This window comes from Phyllosticta citribraziliensis (genome assembly GCF_038025025.1).
Source record: "Phyllosticta citribraziliensis strain CPC 17464 chromosome Unknown J3D65scaffold_10, whole genome shotgun sequence".
Taxonomy (NCBI): Eukaryota; Fungi; Ascomycota; class Dothideomycetes; order Botryosphaeriales; family Phyllostictaceae; genus Phyllosticta; species Phyllosticta citribraziliensis.
Genome location: NW_027117347.1, coordinates 13,789 through 32,290, shown reverse-complemented (window position 1 = coordinate 32,290; position 18,502 = coordinate 13,789). Strand labels below are relative to the sequence as shown.

The 18,502-nt window shown below is 53.8% G+C and overlaps 8 protein-coding genes across 8 annotated transcripts; 5 read left to right on the top strand and 3 right to left on the bottom strand.

Moving 5' to 3' along the window:
* Positions 1–1,784: 1,784 nt before the first annotated feature.
* J3D65DRAFT_605380 (uncharacterized protein) lies at positions 1,785–3,425 on the top strand (the record flags this gene model as incomplete). The annotated part of the gene is made up of 1 exon (XM_066798351.1): positions 1,785–3,425. The coding sequence occupies one exon, from the start codon at positions 1,785–1,787 to the stop codon at positions 3,423–3,425; it is 1,641 nt and encodes a 546-aa protein (XP_066652187.1).
* Positions 3,426–4,955: 1,530 nt separating this feature from the next.
* On the top strand, positions 4,956–6,235 carry J3D65DRAFT_679326 (uncharacterized protein; the record flags this gene model as incomplete). The annotated part of the gene is made up of 3 exons (XM_066803681.1): positions 4,956–5,328; positions 5,845–5,909; positions 5,958–6,235. Exons 1-3 carry the CDS (start codon positions 5,015–5,017, stop codon positions 6,233–6,235), a joined length of 657 nt encoding a protein of 218 aa, XP_066652186.1. The 5' UTR covers positions 4,956–5,014.
* A 2,919-nt stretch (positions 6,236–9,154) lies between these two features.
* J3D65DRAFT_633329 (uncharacterized protein) lies at positions 9,155–10,470 on the bottom strand. Its single transcript, XM_066801115.1, has 2 exons — positions 10,329–10,470; positions 9,155–10,276 (listed from the first exon to the last, which is right to left on the bottom strand). Exons 1-2 carry the CDS (start codon positions 10,391–10,393, stop codon positions 9,442–9,444), a joined length of 900 nt encoding a protein of 299 aa, XP_066652185.1. The 5' UTR covers positions 10,394–10,470; the 3' UTR covers positions 9,155–9,441.
* A 163-nt stretch (positions 10,471–10,633) lies between these two features.
* On the top strand, positions 10,634–11,071 carry J3D65DRAFT_679324 (uncharacterized protein). The gene is made up of 3 exons (XM_066803680.1): positions 10,634–10,658; positions 10,712–10,920; positions 10,967–11,071. The coding sequence occupies exons 2-3, from the start codon at positions 10,712–10,714 to the stop codon at positions 10,974–10,976; spliced, it is 219 nt and encodes a 72-aa protein (XP_066652184.1). The 5' UTR covers positions 10,634–10,658; the 3' UTR covers positions 10,977–11,071.
* Positions 11,072–11,991: 920 nt separating this feature from the next.
* J3D65DRAFT_633323 (uncharacterized protein) lies at positions 11,992–13,006 on the bottom strand. Its single transcript, XM_066801114.1, has 2 exons — positions 12,532–13,006; positions 11,992–12,486 (listed from the first exon to the last, which is right to left on the bottom strand). Exons 1-2 carry the CDS (start codon positions 12,863–12,865, stop codon positions 12,215–12,217), a joined length of 606 nt encoding a protein of 201 aa, XP_066652183.1. The 5' UTR covers positions 12,866–13,006; the 3' UTR covers positions 11,992–12,214.
* Positions 12,948–13,900, top strand: J3D65DRAFT_51725 (uncharacterized protein). The gene is made up of 4 exons (XM_066796634.1): positions 12,948–12,991; positions 13,060–13,217; positions 13,265–13,327; positions 13,374–13,900. The coding sequence occupies exons 2-4, from the start codon at positions 13,160–13,162 to the stop codon at positions 13,853–13,855; spliced, it is 603 nt and encodes a 200-aa protein (XP_066652182.1). The 5' UTR covers positions 12,948–12,991; positions 13,060–13,159; the 3' UTR covers positions 13,856–13,900.
* A 391-nt stretch (positions 13,901–14,291) lies between these two features.
* Positions 14,292–16,066, top strand: J3D65DRAFT_51691 (uncharacterized protein). The gene is made up of 3 exons (XM_066796633.1): positions 14,292–14,502; positions 14,566–15,146; positions 15,202–16,066. Exons 1-3 carry the CDS (start codon positions 14,403–14,405, stop codon positions 15,952–15,954), a joined length of 1,434 nt encoding a protein of 477 aa, XP_066652181.1. The 5' UTR covers positions 14,292–14,402; the 3' UTR covers positions 15,955–16,066.
* A 725-nt stretch (positions 16,067–16,791) lies between these two features.
* J3D65DRAFT_51685 (uncharacterized protein) lies at positions 16,792–18,242 on the bottom strand. Its single transcript, XM_066796632.1, has one exon. The coding sequence runs from the start codon at positions 17,748–17,750 to the stop codon at positions 16,956–16,958; it is 795 nt and encodes a 264-aa protein (XP_066652180.1). The 5' UTR covers positions 17,751–18,242; the 3' UTR covers positions 16,792–16,955.
* Positions 18,243–18,502: the final 260 nt, after the last annotated feature.

Sequence of the window (18,502 nt, the reverse complement as noted above, 5' to 3'; positions counted from 1 at the left end):
GTTAGCCCTATTATTTAAAGCAAGCTTAGCTATTCCTTACTATTAATATTTCTTATCTCTTAGTAATAGATAGACGCGCTGCTCTAAGTATTAGTATACTTATTAACTAGAATAAAGTTAGCTCTAACTCTTATTATAAAATAAATTATACTTAATATACTAAAGGTTTCTTTATTAGGGTAGGAGTCTAGGATCTTAGATACTAGGGACTAGCTATATTTACTAGCTTTAAGGATATTAGAGTTATAAGAGATATTAGAGTTATTAAAGATATTATCCTTTAGATAAGGGAGGATATTAGTATACTATTTACCTAGAGATACTATAGTTATAGGAATAAAAGAGTATTATAAGTCTAGTAGTAGAGAATTAGAGTAGTACTATACTAGATAATAGCCTAGTTAGTATAGCTACCTACTATACCTAAGTAAGATAGTACTAGAACTAATAAAGCTAGCCTAAAGTAGGTTATAGGTAGATAGAAATATCTAGAGACTAGCTATTAATTATATAGGAACTATTTATTTATAGCTTAATCCCTATAGGCCTATATAAATAGAGTATCTACTTAAAGATTCTAGTTCTACTAGGGAGTATTTACTTATAGTATAGGGCTAAAAATATTGCCGTCCTATTACTTAGCTATAACCCTAAGATAACTACTAACTAAAGTAACTACTAAATAACTACCTCTATTAACTATTAAGTATTTTAATAGGGCTGGCTACCTAATCTACCTATTAATAAGTAAGACTAGCACTTTATATATTAGATATTACTAATATTTTAAGAATGCCGCCTAAAATTAATATTAAGAATATATAAAACTTAATTAAAAAAACTAAGGACATCTATTAGAAAATAGAGAAGCTTAAGGAATATAGTAAGTCTAAAGATAAGGGTAATATCTCTATACTAAGGGGTTAAGCTACTACTACTAGTATATTATATATAAATACTCCTACTACTATAGTTATATTATATATAAATACTCCTATCTCTACTAGTCTATTATATTTAAATACTCCTACCTCTACTAGTCTATTATATATAAATACTCCTACCTCTACTATAGAAAATTCTATTAAGATAAGTAGTAGTATATCTAATATATCTTCTATAACTCCCTCCTTAAAGGAATCTAATAACCTAGAGATACTAGAAAGGCTGCCTTTATACTTATAAACTTATAGTTATATAATACTTATACGGCCCTTAATAATAGCTCCTAGTACTAGGTATAAATACTCCTATATTACCTACTTAGATAATTACCCTAGTAGAGTGCTATACCTCTATAAGATATTAGAACTCCTTTAACTAATATAATATTAATAGACTCTACTCTAGAAAGATTATCTAATAATAAGACTCTCCTATATACTAGCCATCTTACTTACTACTTAAGGGAGCTAACCTAAGCTAGTTATTTCTCTTACTATATAAGGGAGATATTATCTAAAGTAAATATAGAGGAGTCCTTTACTAGTAGTCTAGAGACTAAAGACCTAGGCTTTTATTTACTATAGGATTCTTAATCTAAAAGTAAAAGCTAACCTAGCTATTATAAGAGGCCATACTCTCCTTCTTAGAAAGGTAAAATAGATAAATTCCTAGAGATATCTAGCCTATCTATAAGGGCAAACTAGCCTAGAGGCCTAAAGTAAGTCTATTCTAGTAAAGACCTCAGCCATTTACCTAATATCGCTATAGCACTAATACTTCTAGTATCTAGATATAGTCTCAGTCTTCCTTATATTCATAGAGAAGCCTTTTCTACCGCTATGCATATAACTAACAATCTATATAGCTCTGTCATTACTAGTACTCCTAGAGATCTGCCCCCCAGTCTTCACAACCCCCGTGGCGCCGGCTTTAGTCATGGTCCCACTCAAAACCCCTATAGCACTGGCCTTGGTAGTGGTCCAATTCAAAACCCCCGTGGCACTAGCCTTAGTAGTGGTCCAATTCAAAACCCCCGTGGCACTAGTCGTGCTCCCACTCAAAACCCCCATGGCGCTGGCCTTGGTGGTGGTCCAATTCAAAACCCCCGTGGCGCTGGCCTTGGTGGTGGTCCAATTCAAAACCCCCGTGGCACTGGTCGTGCTCCCACTCAAAACCCCCGTGGCGCTGGCCTCGGTGGTGGTCCAATTCAAAACCCCCGTGGCGCCACCAGAGAGGCTCCTCCCGCTGGCCTGTCGCAAGACCCCCATGAAACTGGCCTGGGTGGCGCTCCAACCAACCCCTTCGCCCCAGATCTGAAGGATTCGTCAGCAGCAGAAGCAGCACTGGACGCTGTAAGGGCAAAGATGGCAGCAAGAGCAGCGGCGAAAGCGGCGAAAAAGGCGGAGGCAAAAGCGGAGGACCTTCCACCCCCCACCAAGCCAGCCAAAGCTGCAACCTACGCCCCAGACGCCACAGGGCGAGAGGTGGCGGTCAGCCGCGACGAGTTTGCCAACAAACTGCGCCGTCCCGATTTGAATGTCGACTCTCCAATTGCCGACCCCAATCTACTATCATCTTCCCCCGTTCCCCTCCAAGAGACTCCCAGTGGCCAGCCTCTCGATCCCGATCGGGGCCCGCCTGCCCAACGTCCTGTCCGTCGCACCCGGTCTATGGGTCGTGGCCAACCTCTGGACGTTGGCCCTGAGCAGTCTGTCGCTCCCGGCCAGCCTGCCAGTCGTCGCCAGTCTGCCAGTGGTGAGCAGCCTGCTGCAGCAGAGCATTCACGCACCAGTGGTGGACAGCCTGCCCCCATCCGTCGCACCCGGTCTAAGGGTCGTGGCCAACTTCTGGACGTTGACCCTGAGCAGTCTCTCGCCCCCGGCCAGCCTGTCAGTCGGCGCCAGTCTGTAGGTCTTCGTGGGCAGTCTGGGGAGCATTCGTGGACCGGTTCTGGTCAGCCTGCTCGTGAGCAGTCTCTCGACGCTGGCGAAGAAGGACTCGAAGACGCAGACTTGGAACCCTCTGCCGGACAGGAGAATGTGGATGACGAGGAGAACACGGAAGACCCTTCCCGTGACGGTGGATCTCGCAAAAAGGGGTGGTCCGATGTTCTCACCAATCTGTGGGCCAAGTCAAACGGGGAAGAAACAGTGTATCAAGAATGGCCCTCTGCGCTCAGGCAAGAGATCAGGCGCTTGTGCATGGAATCTTCCCAGGACGATGATAAGGTTCATCGGGTTGCGGTGCAAGCGACCAGCAAAAATGCAAAGAAAGGAGTCTGCTACATGACGGCTCATCTCGATTCCAGGGGCGTGGGTCACGCGTCAGCAAAGGCTGCCAGCAAAGCCTGCGGCGTCTGCAGGCAGAAAAAACGCCCGTGTATCAAACTCCGCCCCAAAGGCGTCGGTTTCTTGATGATGCCTCTCGACAGTAAGATGACCAGTCTCGACGAAATCTCCCACTGGATTGCTGGTGATTGAGATGGGCTAGAAGGACAAGGATCGAAGGACAACCGGGATTGGAAAAATCGGGATTCAAAACAATTGGGATTCAAAGGACGAGGAATTAGAAAGAATGGAGAGATTTCTCTACAGCTTGGTGCTTTGTGATGCCTTTTTTCGTCTCCACAAATTCGCGCTCCCGGAGGAGCAGTTCCAGAGGCTCAGGGAGAGGTTGCTGCCGCCATTGAGTAGCAAATAAAATCCCTTCCACCCAATTTCCACATTCTGTTGGTGCAGAAAACGGTAGAATCAAGAAGCGTTTGCAAACATATTGGCTCAATCAGATGTGCAAACGTTGGCTGAAGCCTGGTCATGCTCTTGATAACCTCGGCAGTATTCATCAAGCCGGATGGCAACGTTCCTTGACTGCATGACTACCGGACCCGACGTTGTGGCACCGCAGACTCATTTTGAGTGGCAAAACTGACGCCATTGCTAGGCACCAACGGAGAAAGGCGTGCTGCTTGCTGATTTCAGGCGCGTGCCAGCGGTTTGTGGGCGTGGTTGGAAGAGGCCTGGCCTGGCAAACATTCACCTGACCTTGACAGCCGCCCGCAGACACTCATGCTGGGGTATAAAAGGTCGGCTTCCCCCTCTCGATCCGCCATCCATCTTCCCACCACACCTTTCATCCATCACCCTCCTCTCCGATACCAAACTCAAAGGTAAGCCCACTCGCCCTCTGCGACGGGCGCCACTGACAGGACGCAGCAGAAACCATGTCCGACAATACCACTCGTGAGTAGCTTCCAAAACTCTTGTGTGCTTTGCCAACAGTCGCAGCCGGCCCGAAGCCTGACATCAACGACGCATACGAGAGACTCTTGCTCGCTCACCACATTCTCGCCGGCAGTAAGTACCGAATCGCCACATTTTGTCGCTTGCTGACCTTTCAGTCGGTACCATCGACGCCTGCAAGCGCAAGGTTGAGGAGTTCTTGGAGGCGATCAACTACCTCGCCGACACCTTCGACCTCGTCGACATCAAGCACCAGCTCGACAACGTGTTCGCTGGCAAGATTTCCGAGCTCGACGGCAAGGACGGTGTGAAGATTGAAGACTACCATGCCCTCTTGAAGGAGTTGCAGGTCCTCCTTGGCGAAGCCAAGACCCACCCCGACGTCAAGTACGAGATCAAGGCTGAGGGCGAGGACAAGAAGTGAGCTTCTCGGCGGACCGGGGCTTGCTGGAATGATGGTTTCTCTGTGCGTAGGTGACGTCTCGGGGTAGGCAGCAATCAAAATCTGCCCACCCAAGCAGTCTCCAAGTGATCAAGTATCGTGAATGAGCATGCAGGATTTTCCCGTGAACTGTGAGTGCTCAACGTGATTGCAGATTTCGAAGATTGGTGATGGCTGGAGCGGGCGTCTTGGTGGTGTAGATAGGGCCTGTGCGTCGCTCGCTTCTGGTGCTCTGGTGACTTCGGTGAGTGGTTTGGCATGCCGTGGACAACCACCTTCAACCCACCACCGCGAAATTCAACCCTGCCCTCCCTCAATTAAACCAAATCTTCCAAGGTAAGTCAACCAGTGCGAGCGCTCCCACCAACATCCAGACTAATTGCCGTAGATGCCTCACGCGATCGCCGACAAAGGCGCGCGCATTGCCGCCCCGCCGCCCTCCCCACCTCTCCTGCAAAGAAGGGCACCCCGCCGTCCTTTCTCTCAGCTTTCCATGCCGTCGGCTGCGGACCGGCTCTCGCTGACAATCGAAGTCATCAACGGCCTTCAGGCTGAGCTCAAGGGCAAGGACGATGTCATCAACGGCCTCCAGACCCAGGTCAGAGAGAAGGATGCCATCATCAATGACAAGGATGCCATCATCGACAGCCTTCAGGCTCAGCTCGCAGCCAGCGGCTCCTCTGCCAATGACTCGGCTCCCAAGTAATTTTTCATCCTGCGCCGCGGAGCTCAACACTGACGATTGCAGGTCCGGTTGAACGTGCGGCACAATGCCGACCTTTCAGGTGGGACGTTTTATGAAGGGGTGGGCTTCTGGGATCACAAGTTAGTCATTGAATACAATCCGTCTGCCCAGCCAATATCATGAAGTAAAAGTGCAGTGAATGGCGTACCTCACATCCTCCAAAGCCGCAGCGCCATCTCCGTGCTCCCAAACTCCAGCCTGCCTCTCCAGCCCACATCCTTCTGCTTGCGTGCCTGTGATTCTGTAGTTTTTCCAACATGTGCCACCTTCCTGGCCGTCCAGGCGCTACCGGAATCAATGTGCCGAAGCGCCGATGATGTTTGGGCTGCGGTTGTAAAGGCGGAAGACCACACATCCATCTCCACCAACGACACCACCCACCTCCACCCACCCTTTTCGCATGATACCGAAGAAACCCCCCAAAAGGTGATTATCCGTCTCTCTGGCGTCATGGGGAAAGCTGATGGTCGTAGAATGGCTTCCGATCACGACAACGCCACAACTTGCGACATGTCCACTTGCGCTTGTGCCACCTGCGGTACGTCATGGAACGTTGGTCTCGGGGAGCATACACTGACACTTGCAGAATACCACAAGCAGCTCCTGGCCAGGGTCATGCACGCCGAGGAAGCGGAGCTGCGTGCCCAGAGCGTGGCACTGCATGCCCGTATCGAGCAGCAACGTGCTCAGATGGATCGGCAGCGTGCCCAGATGGATCAGCAGAGTGCTCAGGAAGCGGCGCTGCGTGATCAGCTCGAGAAGAAGGATGCCATGAAGGAAGAGCTTCGCGCCAGGTGCGTAGCGCTGCGTGCTCAGCTCGAGGAGCTCAAAGCTGCGAAGGACGCAACGGAAAACCAGGAATGAGAAGGAGGGTGGGCCATGGACGTCACACTAGTGCAAGTGACGTGGAGCTTAGAAGCGCGATGGGCATGAGGGAGCCAAAAATGAATCAAGCAGAATGCCCTCCATACCCTGTCCTCAAACGTCGTCCAAAATTGTCCGCATCTCCCATGGTTCATGCGCCGCCTCGTCAGTCCACTCTTCATGGCCACATTGGAGGTGTGCCTGCGCGGGAGGACATCTCCCTTGTATTTCGAAGGCGATAAGGTGTCCGTTCCAGCCTTTGTTGCCTGCTTCTTGCTGTTCGCGAATGGCGGCGCACACAACAGCTCAAAGAGAGCGAATACAACCTGTTGTTGAAAGCACGGTCGATGCAATCAGAAGAGGAGAATAGCTTCGCGCTCAACACGCAAGCAGAATGTCTCCCCCTCTTCCTGTGCCTCTCCTTGTCTCTCTTCGCCGCGAAGTTGTGGTGGGTCCAGGAGGGCGAGGGGATCGGAGGTGTGTTGGCTCGAAATCTTGCTGCGAGGTCTGAGATTTCCTGATAGCGGCGGTGCGTGCCTGGTCCACCGGCCTGTCGATCTCGCTCTTTGGTGGGTTTGGCTTGGCTGTTGGCCAGGCATGATGGAATGATATGGTTCTTATACAAATTGTTAGCTTATACGTAATGATTGTATGATGGACGGTTGTGAAGACCGGAAAAGAAGAGGAAGATGACAGGAAAGCGGTTTTCATTCTTTGATTTTAGCGCAATGAGAAGGCTTTACGTACGATGATGGTAGTTTTACAGGAAAATGGTACAGGGACACCACAAAGAGAGCGGCAGAGCGGCGGGGTAGAGATGGACAGGTACAGAATCTGCATTGAATGGTCAGCGCAGTGATAAGAACGAGGTAAAGCGAAAGGAAGGCATACCGATGATTTCTAGACAGGATCCTTAAACGTACTCCTCAGCCCTCCTCCTTCCCTCGCCCTCGCCGTCGCTGCCACCTGGGCCCTCAGACACATCATTGGGGGGACCGTGTCCGGAAGACGAGGGGTAGGAGAGTTGGTTTTGGTGTCTTCGACACCGCCAGCGGTGGTGCCAACCGCGGCCGCTGTTGTTGTTGCCGCCGGTGAGGCATTGCAAGCGTTCGGTGATTTCGGAGCTGGGCCAGGATGATCCAGCACGCGTAGAAAGTCCCAGTAGAGATGTCCAGGGGATTGCAAGAGGCTGGCCGCCTGTTTTCGTTGCTTTCATTGCCATTCGTACCACGAAGTTGACAAGGTAGCGCTACCTTGTGCGCGGTGTCGAAAAGCGGCTTCATCACACTGCCAAGCTCGCGACAGACTCATCCTACTCCATTGCTACCTCCACAAACGCATCGGACCACGGAAGGGGCTGTCCAATGTTGGGGGCCTCGGTCCCGCTAAGCGTTTCGACGCCTAACGGAGAATGGAAGTTTGTGGCGTAGGATTTGCAAGGCGCAAGGGATGACGCGAGCCGCGCCGTGGCCCCTTGGTAGCCTAAACCTAAACCCAACCTCTAACCATGACCATTGTACCGAGGCTTTGGCTTGTCTCACGGAAGAGCGGGGCGATCTCGAGTGTGTTTGCGATGAAGCCGACTTGGGGGGTCCCGAATTGCGCGGGTGAGCGGAGCCAGCCGCGTCAAAGACGTTGATGCGGTCCTGGGGAGGGGACTCGCGGACGACATCATGGCAGAGGATGCATGCGCCAAACGGAGATTGACGATGAGGCGTCGGGTGCTGAGCCTGGAAGAAGTCTGCGAGCGGTCAGATCTCGTCAATGGCGTGAGCTAATGGAGTTACCCAGGCAGCGCTTGTGCGCGTCGCGTCGAAGCTGGCGCCCAGCAATGTCTGCGCCGTGTCGGCGGGGGATTTCGAGGCCACATTGGCCGTGAGAGGTCCGAGAGCGATGGTCGTCGAGCGTGCCGTGTTGTCCAGAGGAGAGATGGAGGAAACGGTTGGGAGTGGTGGCGCGTGGTCCAAAAAGGACTAGCGCGCTTTGGCCCAGCCGCCCGGACCTCAACCACCAACGCCACACTCCACACCACGGCGTCCCATCACTCACGGCATCATCTCAGCATGGCCGTAGCGAGGCTGATGGCAGTATGAAGGCCAGCCGAATCTTTCCTGGACACCTCTCAAATCACAGCTCCAATCACATGCGCTTGCGTAATTGGACCCTCACTCGCATCCCTCAGAGGCTGCGCAGGCTAATTTAAATCTTTGACAGAACAACTGGCCTGACCTCCCAATTGAACCCGCTCGAGTGCCTCGCTGGCTGCGTCCTTTCAAACCTTTGACAGAATCAAATATATTCCGCGCACCGCCGTGCCAACACCACAACGAGAAGCCTCACAAAGACCCGTCCCCTGCGCTGTCCTTCAAATGCCTGGGCTCAAGTCAGATCTTTCTCGTCACAATGCAAATGAGCTTGGAACGGAGGAATGGCGAAGGCAAGCCGACTCAACATAGTCTTCGATTTGATGTTGCTCGCACTTGGTCCCGATGTTCTCGCACGAAATGTCCGGCCCCAGGCGCTCTCAATGCCTCCACGAGTGGCCCTGTTCTCGTCGATCGCGTTGAAGATTGCCTTTCGACAGCTTTTCCAATGTCAGACTCGGCCTTGTGACTGCGGCACTCGGCGATGGTTCCGCACCATGTCTCGAGAATTGAAAGAAAGGCGGCACAATCCTGGCCTTCTTCAGGTCCAACTTCATAAACTCGACAGCCTCTGGAATTAGCATCTGGGCTAAGCAGACAAAGAGGACGCACCGCATCAGCCACAGTGGACCGTGGAGACATGGTGGATGTCGAGAAGATTGGGCGCGGGAGTCCATATTGGGGCACATCGTCGAGCCTGAGGAGAGTGCGAGTCGGAGTAGTAACACAAGGATAGAATGCTCTACGGGACAGAGGTTTCATGCAGTCATTGCGCTTATCAGAGGCGAGTAGTATCCATTCTGCTACACGGGACTCTGAACTTCCCAAGCTTTCTACTTGCTCTGATCGAACCTATCCAACCAATCTGAATATCCCAAGCCTTGGTCATCCTTCATCCAGCCTTTTGTCAAGTAACGCGCTCCCACGCCATACGTCATCCCACCATTCCAATCTCTGGTCCCCAATACCTCATCCAGCGTCCCTACCAAGTAACGTGCTCTCTTGGTTGTTCATTCTTAGCGCCAGCTCCACCTGAGGAGGCCCCGTAGCCACCATCGCGAACTACGGACTACCACGATGAATTCCGTGGCGACCGTGGTAGTCACGAAGCTTGCGCTCAACAGCTACCGACTTCGTGGCCAAGGCTGTGAGACGGACATCTAGCTCCTGCACAACCTGCGCCATCTCATTGATTGTCCGCGTGGCAGTGGCAACCGCGATGTCCATGCTTCTCAGGTAAGCCAATTCCCCCTGCGTAAAGACGGCCCTGTTTGGCGGGAGAGCGGCAATGCGAGGACTCTGGCGGATGGTATCCAGCGTCGTCATCCAGTTCCGAAAGCGGGGGCCGCCTCGGCGAGCGTGACGGGGGAGCGGTCCAGGAGCGGCCAGGCTTGCTCTTGGTGTGCTCGTTATCTCGTGGTGGGCCCTGCGCGCCATCTCTCGATTGAACACGGCGCGGGTGAAGCCAGGCAGATCGTTCGCGGCGTCGGAAATGGTAGACTCTGCCTGCTGCTGACGGTGGGCATTCAAGGTGTTTGCGGCAGTTTGGACACGCGCAGAAACTTCGTTCGTCAAGAGGGGGCGAGGAGCGCGGACCGTTTGCAGCGATTGCGTGGCTGCTACTCTAGAGGCTCGCATGGAAGCAGTGAATCGATTCTGAAGACTTTGCCTCTGGTGCGCCAAGACGTTGGTGAACGTATCTGACGGATCTCCAACGGTGGAAAGCTCCCGCTGATGGTCACGCAACGCAGAGACAGCCGCCTCGACTGTCGTAGAAATGTCAGGCAGACCCTGTCGAGGAGGGCGGGCCACATGCAGCGATTGCTCATGTTTGGCGAGGGCGGCGAGCCAGCCCATGTGGGAGACGAGGGTGGCGTTGGCCTCGTCGAGTTTGCCGCTACAAAAATGTCGGTACAGCATTGAGTAAGATGGAATTGACGGCTACTGACCGGATCTCGTTGAAGAGGCGCAGCATATCGGCGCCATGGTCGCGCCTTGGAGGTTGAGCATCCATACTGTCGGCATGTTAGCCAATCTTCTGCCCAACAGGTTGGATTGCAGCCTCTTACGTTGCGGAGGCGAGGGAGAAATGTGCAGAGTTTGAGGTTTGGAGAAGGTGCAAAGTCGCCTGGGGCGTCTTGGTGGTGTAGACGGAAGATGGGGAGGTCTGTGCGCCGCTCGCTTCCGGTGCTGCGGTGGTGGTTACAGGCCTGGACGGTCACCACGCGTTCTGCCACTGAATCATCTACCCTCCATCAAGCTCAATCACATCTTCCAACGTAAGACGACCAGTGCGAGCGCTTCCGCCAGTATCCATACTAACCAGCCGTAGATGCCGCTTGTACTGAATGAGATGCCCGTGGGCTCGATGCTGGAGCGGCTTTTACATTTCGCCGCGCTCGTCAACCGCCTTCGGGGTGAGCTCAAGGACAAGGACGACATCATTGACGGCCTCCAGACCCAGGTCAAGGACAAGGATGCCATGATCGATAGCCTTCGGGCTCAGCTCGCGGCCAGCAGCCCTTCTACCGATGACTCCAAGTAAGGCTTCACCTTGCGTCGCCGAGCACAACACTGACGATTACAGGTCCGGTTGAACATGCGGCACAATGCCGACCTTTCGGGTGGGACATTTTTGAGGTGGAGCGTCTGGGCTTACAAGTCAGCCATTGAATACAATCCATCTGCCCAGCCAAAATCGTGAAGTGAAAGTGTAATGAAAGAGTTGTGAATTGGCGCACCTTGCATCCTGCAAAGCCACAGCCCCATCCCTCATGTCTCCCAAACTCTAGCCTTGCCTCTCCAACTCACATCTTTCCGCCATCCCTCGATCTCCAGAGGAAATCTCGAGCAAGCCATTCCCGTCCGCAGAAAACCTGGCGAATGATATAATGGACTGGCTCACCATGATCAAATTTTTCGAGGCTATGGAGAAGGCGGACGAGCGCGAGTCCAAGACCTCCCTCTTCGGTGCGTCCCAATCCTGTACCATGAAGCAACGCTGACCTTTCAGAGGAACACAAGAAGATGGTGTAGCTTCTGATGGTTAAGGAAGAGCTGCTCCTACGCCTTGCGGTCGTCAAACCGCTCGTTGCGGTCCTCGAGAGTACGTTGGTCGGACCTATTCCTCCTCTGCGGCTCACAGCGAGGTATCGGGGTGGCGGACGCATGGATTCGCCCTTCGAAGGCAGATCGGATGTGGAGAGCGAGTGCGCATCGTAGGGTCATGGCGGGGATGTAGAGTGGAGAGGAGTGGCGTACGGTCAGCGCGCGTGAGTCGAGAGAGGTTGAGGTTGAGATCCGCGCGCGACAGGGGTCCGACGGACCCAGCTCGGCCCGCGCGGCCCGGCAGATCCCGTCACTGCTCGCTCCACTCACCCAAACGACACCTCATCCCCGACCCAACCGCCGCATGCCGCAGGCCTATCCACGCCTCGTCTCCATCTCGAATTGCCTCATGTCTCCTCGAACAGGCTTGGCCTTCCAATCGAGCTGTCCTGAACTCATCCGATGACGTTTTGACCGCAGCCCGGCACAAACGCCAAGTGCTCCTCCGCTACATGAAAAGAATGCGCCCGCACGTCTTGTTGGGTTGAATGCCATCGATTGTAGGTCAATTTCTTCTTGAGCTAGCATTGATTGATGAAGACTCCTTTCCAATTTTCCACTCCTGTTGCTGCCCCAACCGTCAATGGCGCCGTGTATTGACCCCGTGTATTGACCTTTTCAAGAATTCTGCAGTTGCCCACCGCAAAAACCACCCTGCATGTCCGTCGGACCTCGAACTCGATCCCAATGGCGTTCCACGGGCGGCAATGGCGTCTCGTAACTCGGATCACGACCGCGGTCGACCGAAACCGTAGACCAACCTCTCCCAGACAAGACTGAGGTCATTCTCGTCAGGCTCGTCAGGCTCATAGTCCCAGCCGGGCGGCATCTTGCAGAAAAGGGCCTTGGACCAATCCACCAAGGGCGGAGGCGCTTTGCCCTCATGCGTCGGGGTCGTGATGGCGCGCTGCTGTTGATCCTCGGGGGCCTCGGTCGAAAGCCGCTGTCTCTTGCTTGCCGGGCCAGCCTGCTCCTGCTCAGCCAACTGGTGCTTCTGGTCTGGTCAAAGTCAGATTGGTTCACTGAATGTCCAAGAGTACTTGCCTTTCTTTTCGTTCAAGTTGGCCTTCTCCGCGTGGACCTTGTCGAATACCTCGAGGAAATCTTCCAACTGCACCTCTCCCGGCACGCTCCTGCCCTCGACGACGTTCTGAAGCATCGCCTTGAGCTTCGACACGTCCTTTTCGAACGACAAGATGTGCTTCAAGACCGAGAGGATGTCCGTAGAATACTCCCAGAGCTCCATTGCAACGCCGGCCTCGTCCTTTTGCGCGATCGACTCGGAGATGATGGAGTGCGCGGTCTGGGCTGTTGACTCCTCAATCCACGCGAGGACCCTGAGCTTTTTCTTCGAGAGGACCTTCGGGAAGGATGACATCGCAGCACATGAAGAGATGTGGGCGGTGGCAAGACGAAGAGAGGGGAATGTGAGGGCGCGACAAGGGCGCTTTTGATGGTGAGTTGGCAGGTGATGCCCGGCGGATGGAGACGAGAGCAAGCGCAGGTGGGTGTATGCCGGGCAAATCCAGGTTGTGTTGATGTTGTGGCCGACGGCGGCGTCGACATCAATAGGTACCGCTCGCTTAAACCCACCACAACCCGACAAACACGTTCAACTCGCGCCACCCACACAAACACGCCTTTCCCTGGTCACGCCATCAAGCAATTGAAGATGGAGTCTCAGGATTTCTCCAAGCCCAGCTCGGAGTCCAGTCAGAGTGCCGTGGGCCGTATGTTGACATGCCTGTACCCAAGGATGAAGCTGACAGACGTTTAGACGATAGCCCCCCTCCTTCGATGGCCACCCCAAAGCTCAAGACCGGCGGCATAGGCTCTGGCGGTAAGTCGTGCTTCCTCGTCTACAAGGATGATGCTAATACCCAAAGGAGGCATTTACTCGGCGATCATTCGCGAGCTGGAGCGCAAGATCCACGACCTTGAACGCGAGAACTCGAATCTCAAAGACATCAGCACCGATGTGGGCAATGGAAACGTCGAAGATCGTGCTGCTCGTATCCATGAGTATGCCGCTCACGTCCACAAGCATGCTGCCCGCGTTCAAGAGTTTGCCACCAAAGTCGAAAATCATGTTACCAAAGTCGAAGAGCGTGCCGCCACAGTCCAAGATGATGCCGCCGAAGCCCGAGAGCGTGCTGCCCGCGCCCAAGAGCATTGTTCCAACGTCCACGAGTCTGCCACCAACGCCCGAAACCATGCCGACCGCGTCCAAGAGCATTGTTCCAAGGTCTTAGAGCATGTCTCCCACGTTGAAGACCGCGTGGCCCGCCTCGAGGAGCGTTGTGCCGAGCTTGAAAAGGAAAAGGACGCTCTTGATGCTGAGGCACGAGCGCAGCCTGCGCATGGTTGAAATGGAGCAGAGGATGGCAGCTATGGAGGAGAAGATGGGAGCCATGGAGGAGAAGCTTGCGGCCATGCAGACGGGACATACTGTCGGCGGTTAGCTGAGGAACTGGTAGGGAGCAAGTTCAGGACTCATGGTTGGGATTGGTGGGGCAGCTGTACAAACCCTCAAAGGATGCAAATGAAGACTCTTCTCGCACAATTCATGACACCATCCAAAGTGCATCCTGGCGGCTAGCCGTGTTGATTCTCCTCGGCGGCTGCTCTTCATTCGCGCGATAGCATGCTCCCCGAGCTCCTCGATGACTACCTCTGTTTCGCGCATTCGTCCAATTCGAAGTCTCTAGATGGAGCGGCGGGTGAGGTTGGTTGTGGCGCAGCTGGAATCTACCAGGGCTCTCGTGTGGCGCGGGCAGCCCCAACCTGCATCTCCGCGCGACGACGTTTCATCAACGGCACGACCGCATCCCATCACCACAGCCTCCGCCTCAAAGACGCGTCCAATGCACAAGCGATGACTCTCATTACATGACCAGCCGCACGACATCCTCTCAATGCGGCCACATGGCCAGCCGCGGGCCCGTCCACGGCGCGTCACAACAGCACTGCACAAGCTTTGGTGTCCCGCGACCAAGCAGAGAGCTAGGTTGAGATGTATGGTAGTCTTGCTGTCCGCATCTTCTGTGCTTGGTGCCAGGCTAACTCGATCCCTGCCAGACTCGGTTTCAAACCCGCCACGTCGACCGTCCCTCGAAGCCTCTTGTGCCTCCAGCGATCGCAGCGCGAGTCCTTCCACACGATATACGTACCGAGACCGTCTACGACGCTCTGCTGGATTGGAGCTTCGAACAAGAAGGCTGCACCCGCGGATCCGAGGCCCAGGGACACCCAGGCTTCATTCCAAGGGCCCTGTCAGGCGTTCACGGGGCAGCCTTGGTAGCCAATCTTCGGCAACGACTCAACCATCTAGAGCCGAAGATCCGCTACGAAGCTCCTCGAACAATTCAGTCCAACGATGGCAATTACAATGGAGGAGGAATGGTGCTGGGATCCTCAAACCGCGAACTGCGCGACCTTCAGAGCCTTTTGCCATCTCTCCTCGCGCAAATTTCACGTTCGGTTTTCCGTGGATGCGGCGTCTGCAACCTGACCTCTGCTCGCTCCCTAAGCAGTGCCCCCTCAGCCAAGTTTCGGATTCCAGCTCGGAGAGGATGATCACCATGCACCGAAAAAATCAAAGCAGACGAGCCACGAGTCCTCATGCAGACTTTGGCTCGGCTTTCCCAAGCGTTCGGGTGGTACGTTCACCTTCTGTGCGAAATTTGGAGGGATTTGACATTGACTCACGAGAAGAGCCAACAGTCCGACGCTTGCTCTGCCCACAAGACTACCGATTGGACGTATCCTAGCTCATTGCGACTACTCGCCCATGGCGGGTTTGGAGGCTCCTGGTCTCGTGTGCCTTGTTCGCCTCGGAGATACCCGCTTCGAGTCGTTCCATCGTGGCCTTGCCGCGAGCGAAATACTCCTCTGACTCCCTCTTCATTTGCGTCGATTCCGCGCGCATTTATTTGCCTGCGCTTCGAGCTCGGCGTAATTGTTGAGCTCCCTGTGCTTTTCGAGGAGCTCGGCGTCCGCTCGTCGGTGGTTCCGGCTTCTGTTCATACCAACGACGGCCGGCAGGGCTACTGCCAGACAACTTACGATCTTCGTTCTGCTTGCAAGGTTGCGCAGAGTCTCTCTTCGCAGCCGTATGGGCCGCAGACCACGAAATCTGACTCGGGAAGTCCGCATCCGCGCGAACACAGGGTGAGCGAAGTATGCCGAGACTTGGAGATGTGGACAAATCCCCAACCGCCTGCAAAGCCTTCCGCCGCGGTGATGGGCAGGCCTGATGAGGACGACAGCAGAATGCTCCGCTGGGCATGCCTGTCGTATCCCTCACCGCCAGCAGCCGTTCGATGGTTCCACGAAGACGTTTGCGAATCCTTCAATCAGAAGCCTTTCCAACCTCCTTGGTTGAACTTAGTAGTCACGTTTGACCATTTGCTGGACCAGTACTCACTGTTCACGGGAGAATCCTGCATGCTCATTCACGACACTTGATCACTTGGAGATTGCTCGGGTGGACAAATTCTGATTGCTGCCTACCCCGAGACGTGTCATTGTTCTCGGGAGTCATCCTACAGCTGTCAGTCGTGCAACATCCAAGGCGAGGGGTGATGGCTGACTTGAGTGTTTGTTGGAGATTGGAAAGAGTGAATTGAAAATGTTGTGTTGTCAGATGGAGGATGTTGTGGAGTTCGGCGGGACATAAGGCCGCGTCGCCATGATCTGGTCAAAAGGTCCCACTCGCCACGGTCTTCACTTCCAAAGAGTCCATGCCGCAAGCTTGGAAATGTACGATTGGCGGCGTGCGGCCTCCATGACCTCGATCTTTTGCTCCAACTCGACGATCCGCTCGTACTTTTCGACGAGATGTGCTTTGCGTGGGTTGTCATACGAATACGACCCAACGGACCCATATGCTGCAGTGGGAATCACAATGTCAAGCTTCAAGTCATTCGGCATGGAAATGAGGAATTTTTCTAATGGCCTCCTCAGCCCTCCTTCTTCTCCTCCTTCTTCTCCTTGTCGCCCTTGTCGCCCTCGCCCTCGCCGCCAGCGCCGTCATCCTTGCCGGCCTCGCCGCCGCTGCCCGCCGCGGGCTCGCCGCTGCTGCTGTTGTTGTCGCGAGCGAGGCGTCGATCAGCGAGGCGTCGATCGATCATGGCGATGAGGGCGGGATGCCGCTGAAGTATTCCATCATTGATTTCTAATTGCGCCAAAAACTTCGGAATGAGTTCGCTCAAAGGAGGCGGCTCAGGTGAATCGGGCATTCTATAGCCATTAGCCATGCAAACCCATGGTTTTGGTAATGAGGCTTACTTGAGAAGAGGGTTTGGTTGGTTGGTTGGTTGGTCGGTCCGAGGGCAGAGATGTGAAGGCTATTCAGACTCCAAGGTTAGTACTGGCTTGCAACCGGCAACAAGCAACGTACCGACGAGTTGTGAACGTGGACCAAGAGGGAAAAGAGAGAGGAGCGGAGGGAGTCCGAGACTTTATACCTACGACGCCCGGCGCCTGCTCCTCCGGAGGCTATCGCGGCCCGAATGGGGAGAGCTCCAGTTCCGACACCCAACTTTGAACCTCAATCCTCCCATCCAAAACTTCCGCGCCCTCCACCAGGGCATCTCCACCTCCGTTGACAACCGCCTTGCACCTACGCGACAACGCACACGAATTCCGCCTGTTGCAGCACCGCGCGCTTCCATCATGCCACCGGAAACGCATACGTGGAAGATGAGGAGGCTCTCCGCAGGGTGCGTGAGTTTGTGGCCCGCGCCCGCACCATGCTGCCCGCTCAGCCAGGAGATGAAAGGCAGAAGCGTCCGTTTGCGCGATTCGGCCTCACCAACAACGCCAAAGCCATGTTCGAAGCATACGCCAACCACCGCGGCGGCAACGCGTACATCATGAAGCTCGTGGAAGCCATCTGCGCCGCCCATTTCCCCCAATACTCCATCCAGAACTTCGTCATCTACAAGGTGTGGAAGCTCGACCAGGCTTTGGCCGGCGAGATTCTCTTCGCAAGAATCGGATCCGGCAACATTTCGTCCGGCTTCGGACTTGGCCACAGTCCCGCTGCCCTTCACGATGATGACGCGAAGAAGCTGGGAACTCATGACTGGCACAGTTACACCCGCAAGGCTGTCAGGCTCACTCCTTACCAAGGTGAGCGTCTTTCCCGATATGCTTTCATTTGCTGACTTTACCACAGCGAACACCGTAATCCAAAAGCGGGCCATGCAAGAGTACAAGGAAAAGAATGTCATGGTGTCGATGACTTCTGTGTTGGACATTCGAAAGGATCTCGAGGAGAGTCTGGACGAAATCAACGCCTACGAGGATGAGGAAAAGAGGAGGAGTTACACCGAGTCGGCCTTGAAACAAGCGGACGCTGAGGAGAGGTTGTGGACGGCGATTGAAGAAGACAAGTGTAGGTCTCGCGCAGCGCTCTTTGGGGATGATTGGTGTGCTGGGAGAAGACGTCTGGGAGAACTGGCGGGGCTTTGCTTGCCGCCGTCGTATTCGCTTCTGCGGTATGGGTATTCCCTTCGGAGCAGAGCACCTGCCCCTGCCGGAGCGACTCTGATGCTCGCAAGTCCAATCAAATGCTCCTCATCGTGCGTGCACCCTGTTGTCCTTGTCCAAGTCTGAACGTGCCGCCCCGTCCACCCAGCCCGCTTCACTTGTAGAAGATGCTTCCACGTCCAACAAGGCGTTACATGGCCGTTTAAATGCTCCATGGACCCTTCTCATGCAGATTATGCGCGGAGCAGCTTGTATTCAAGGTCCCGACGCTCCTTGGGCGTTTGACTTTTGAGTGCTCCTCGGTTCTCCTTTTGACTTTGCGGGCTTCCAGATGCTTTTAGATGCTCGGAATAATACTAAAGGGTCAATTAAAAGTGTATAAACCACCCGAAGCCTTGTAATCGCCCATTGACACCGCTTTGGCCCTGTATTGGAACATTTTCTGGCGTAGGCGGATCGTTTTGTAACGGAACCAGTTCAAATGAAGCCCGCTTGCTCTCAGAGCTCTCTAGTGGCACAT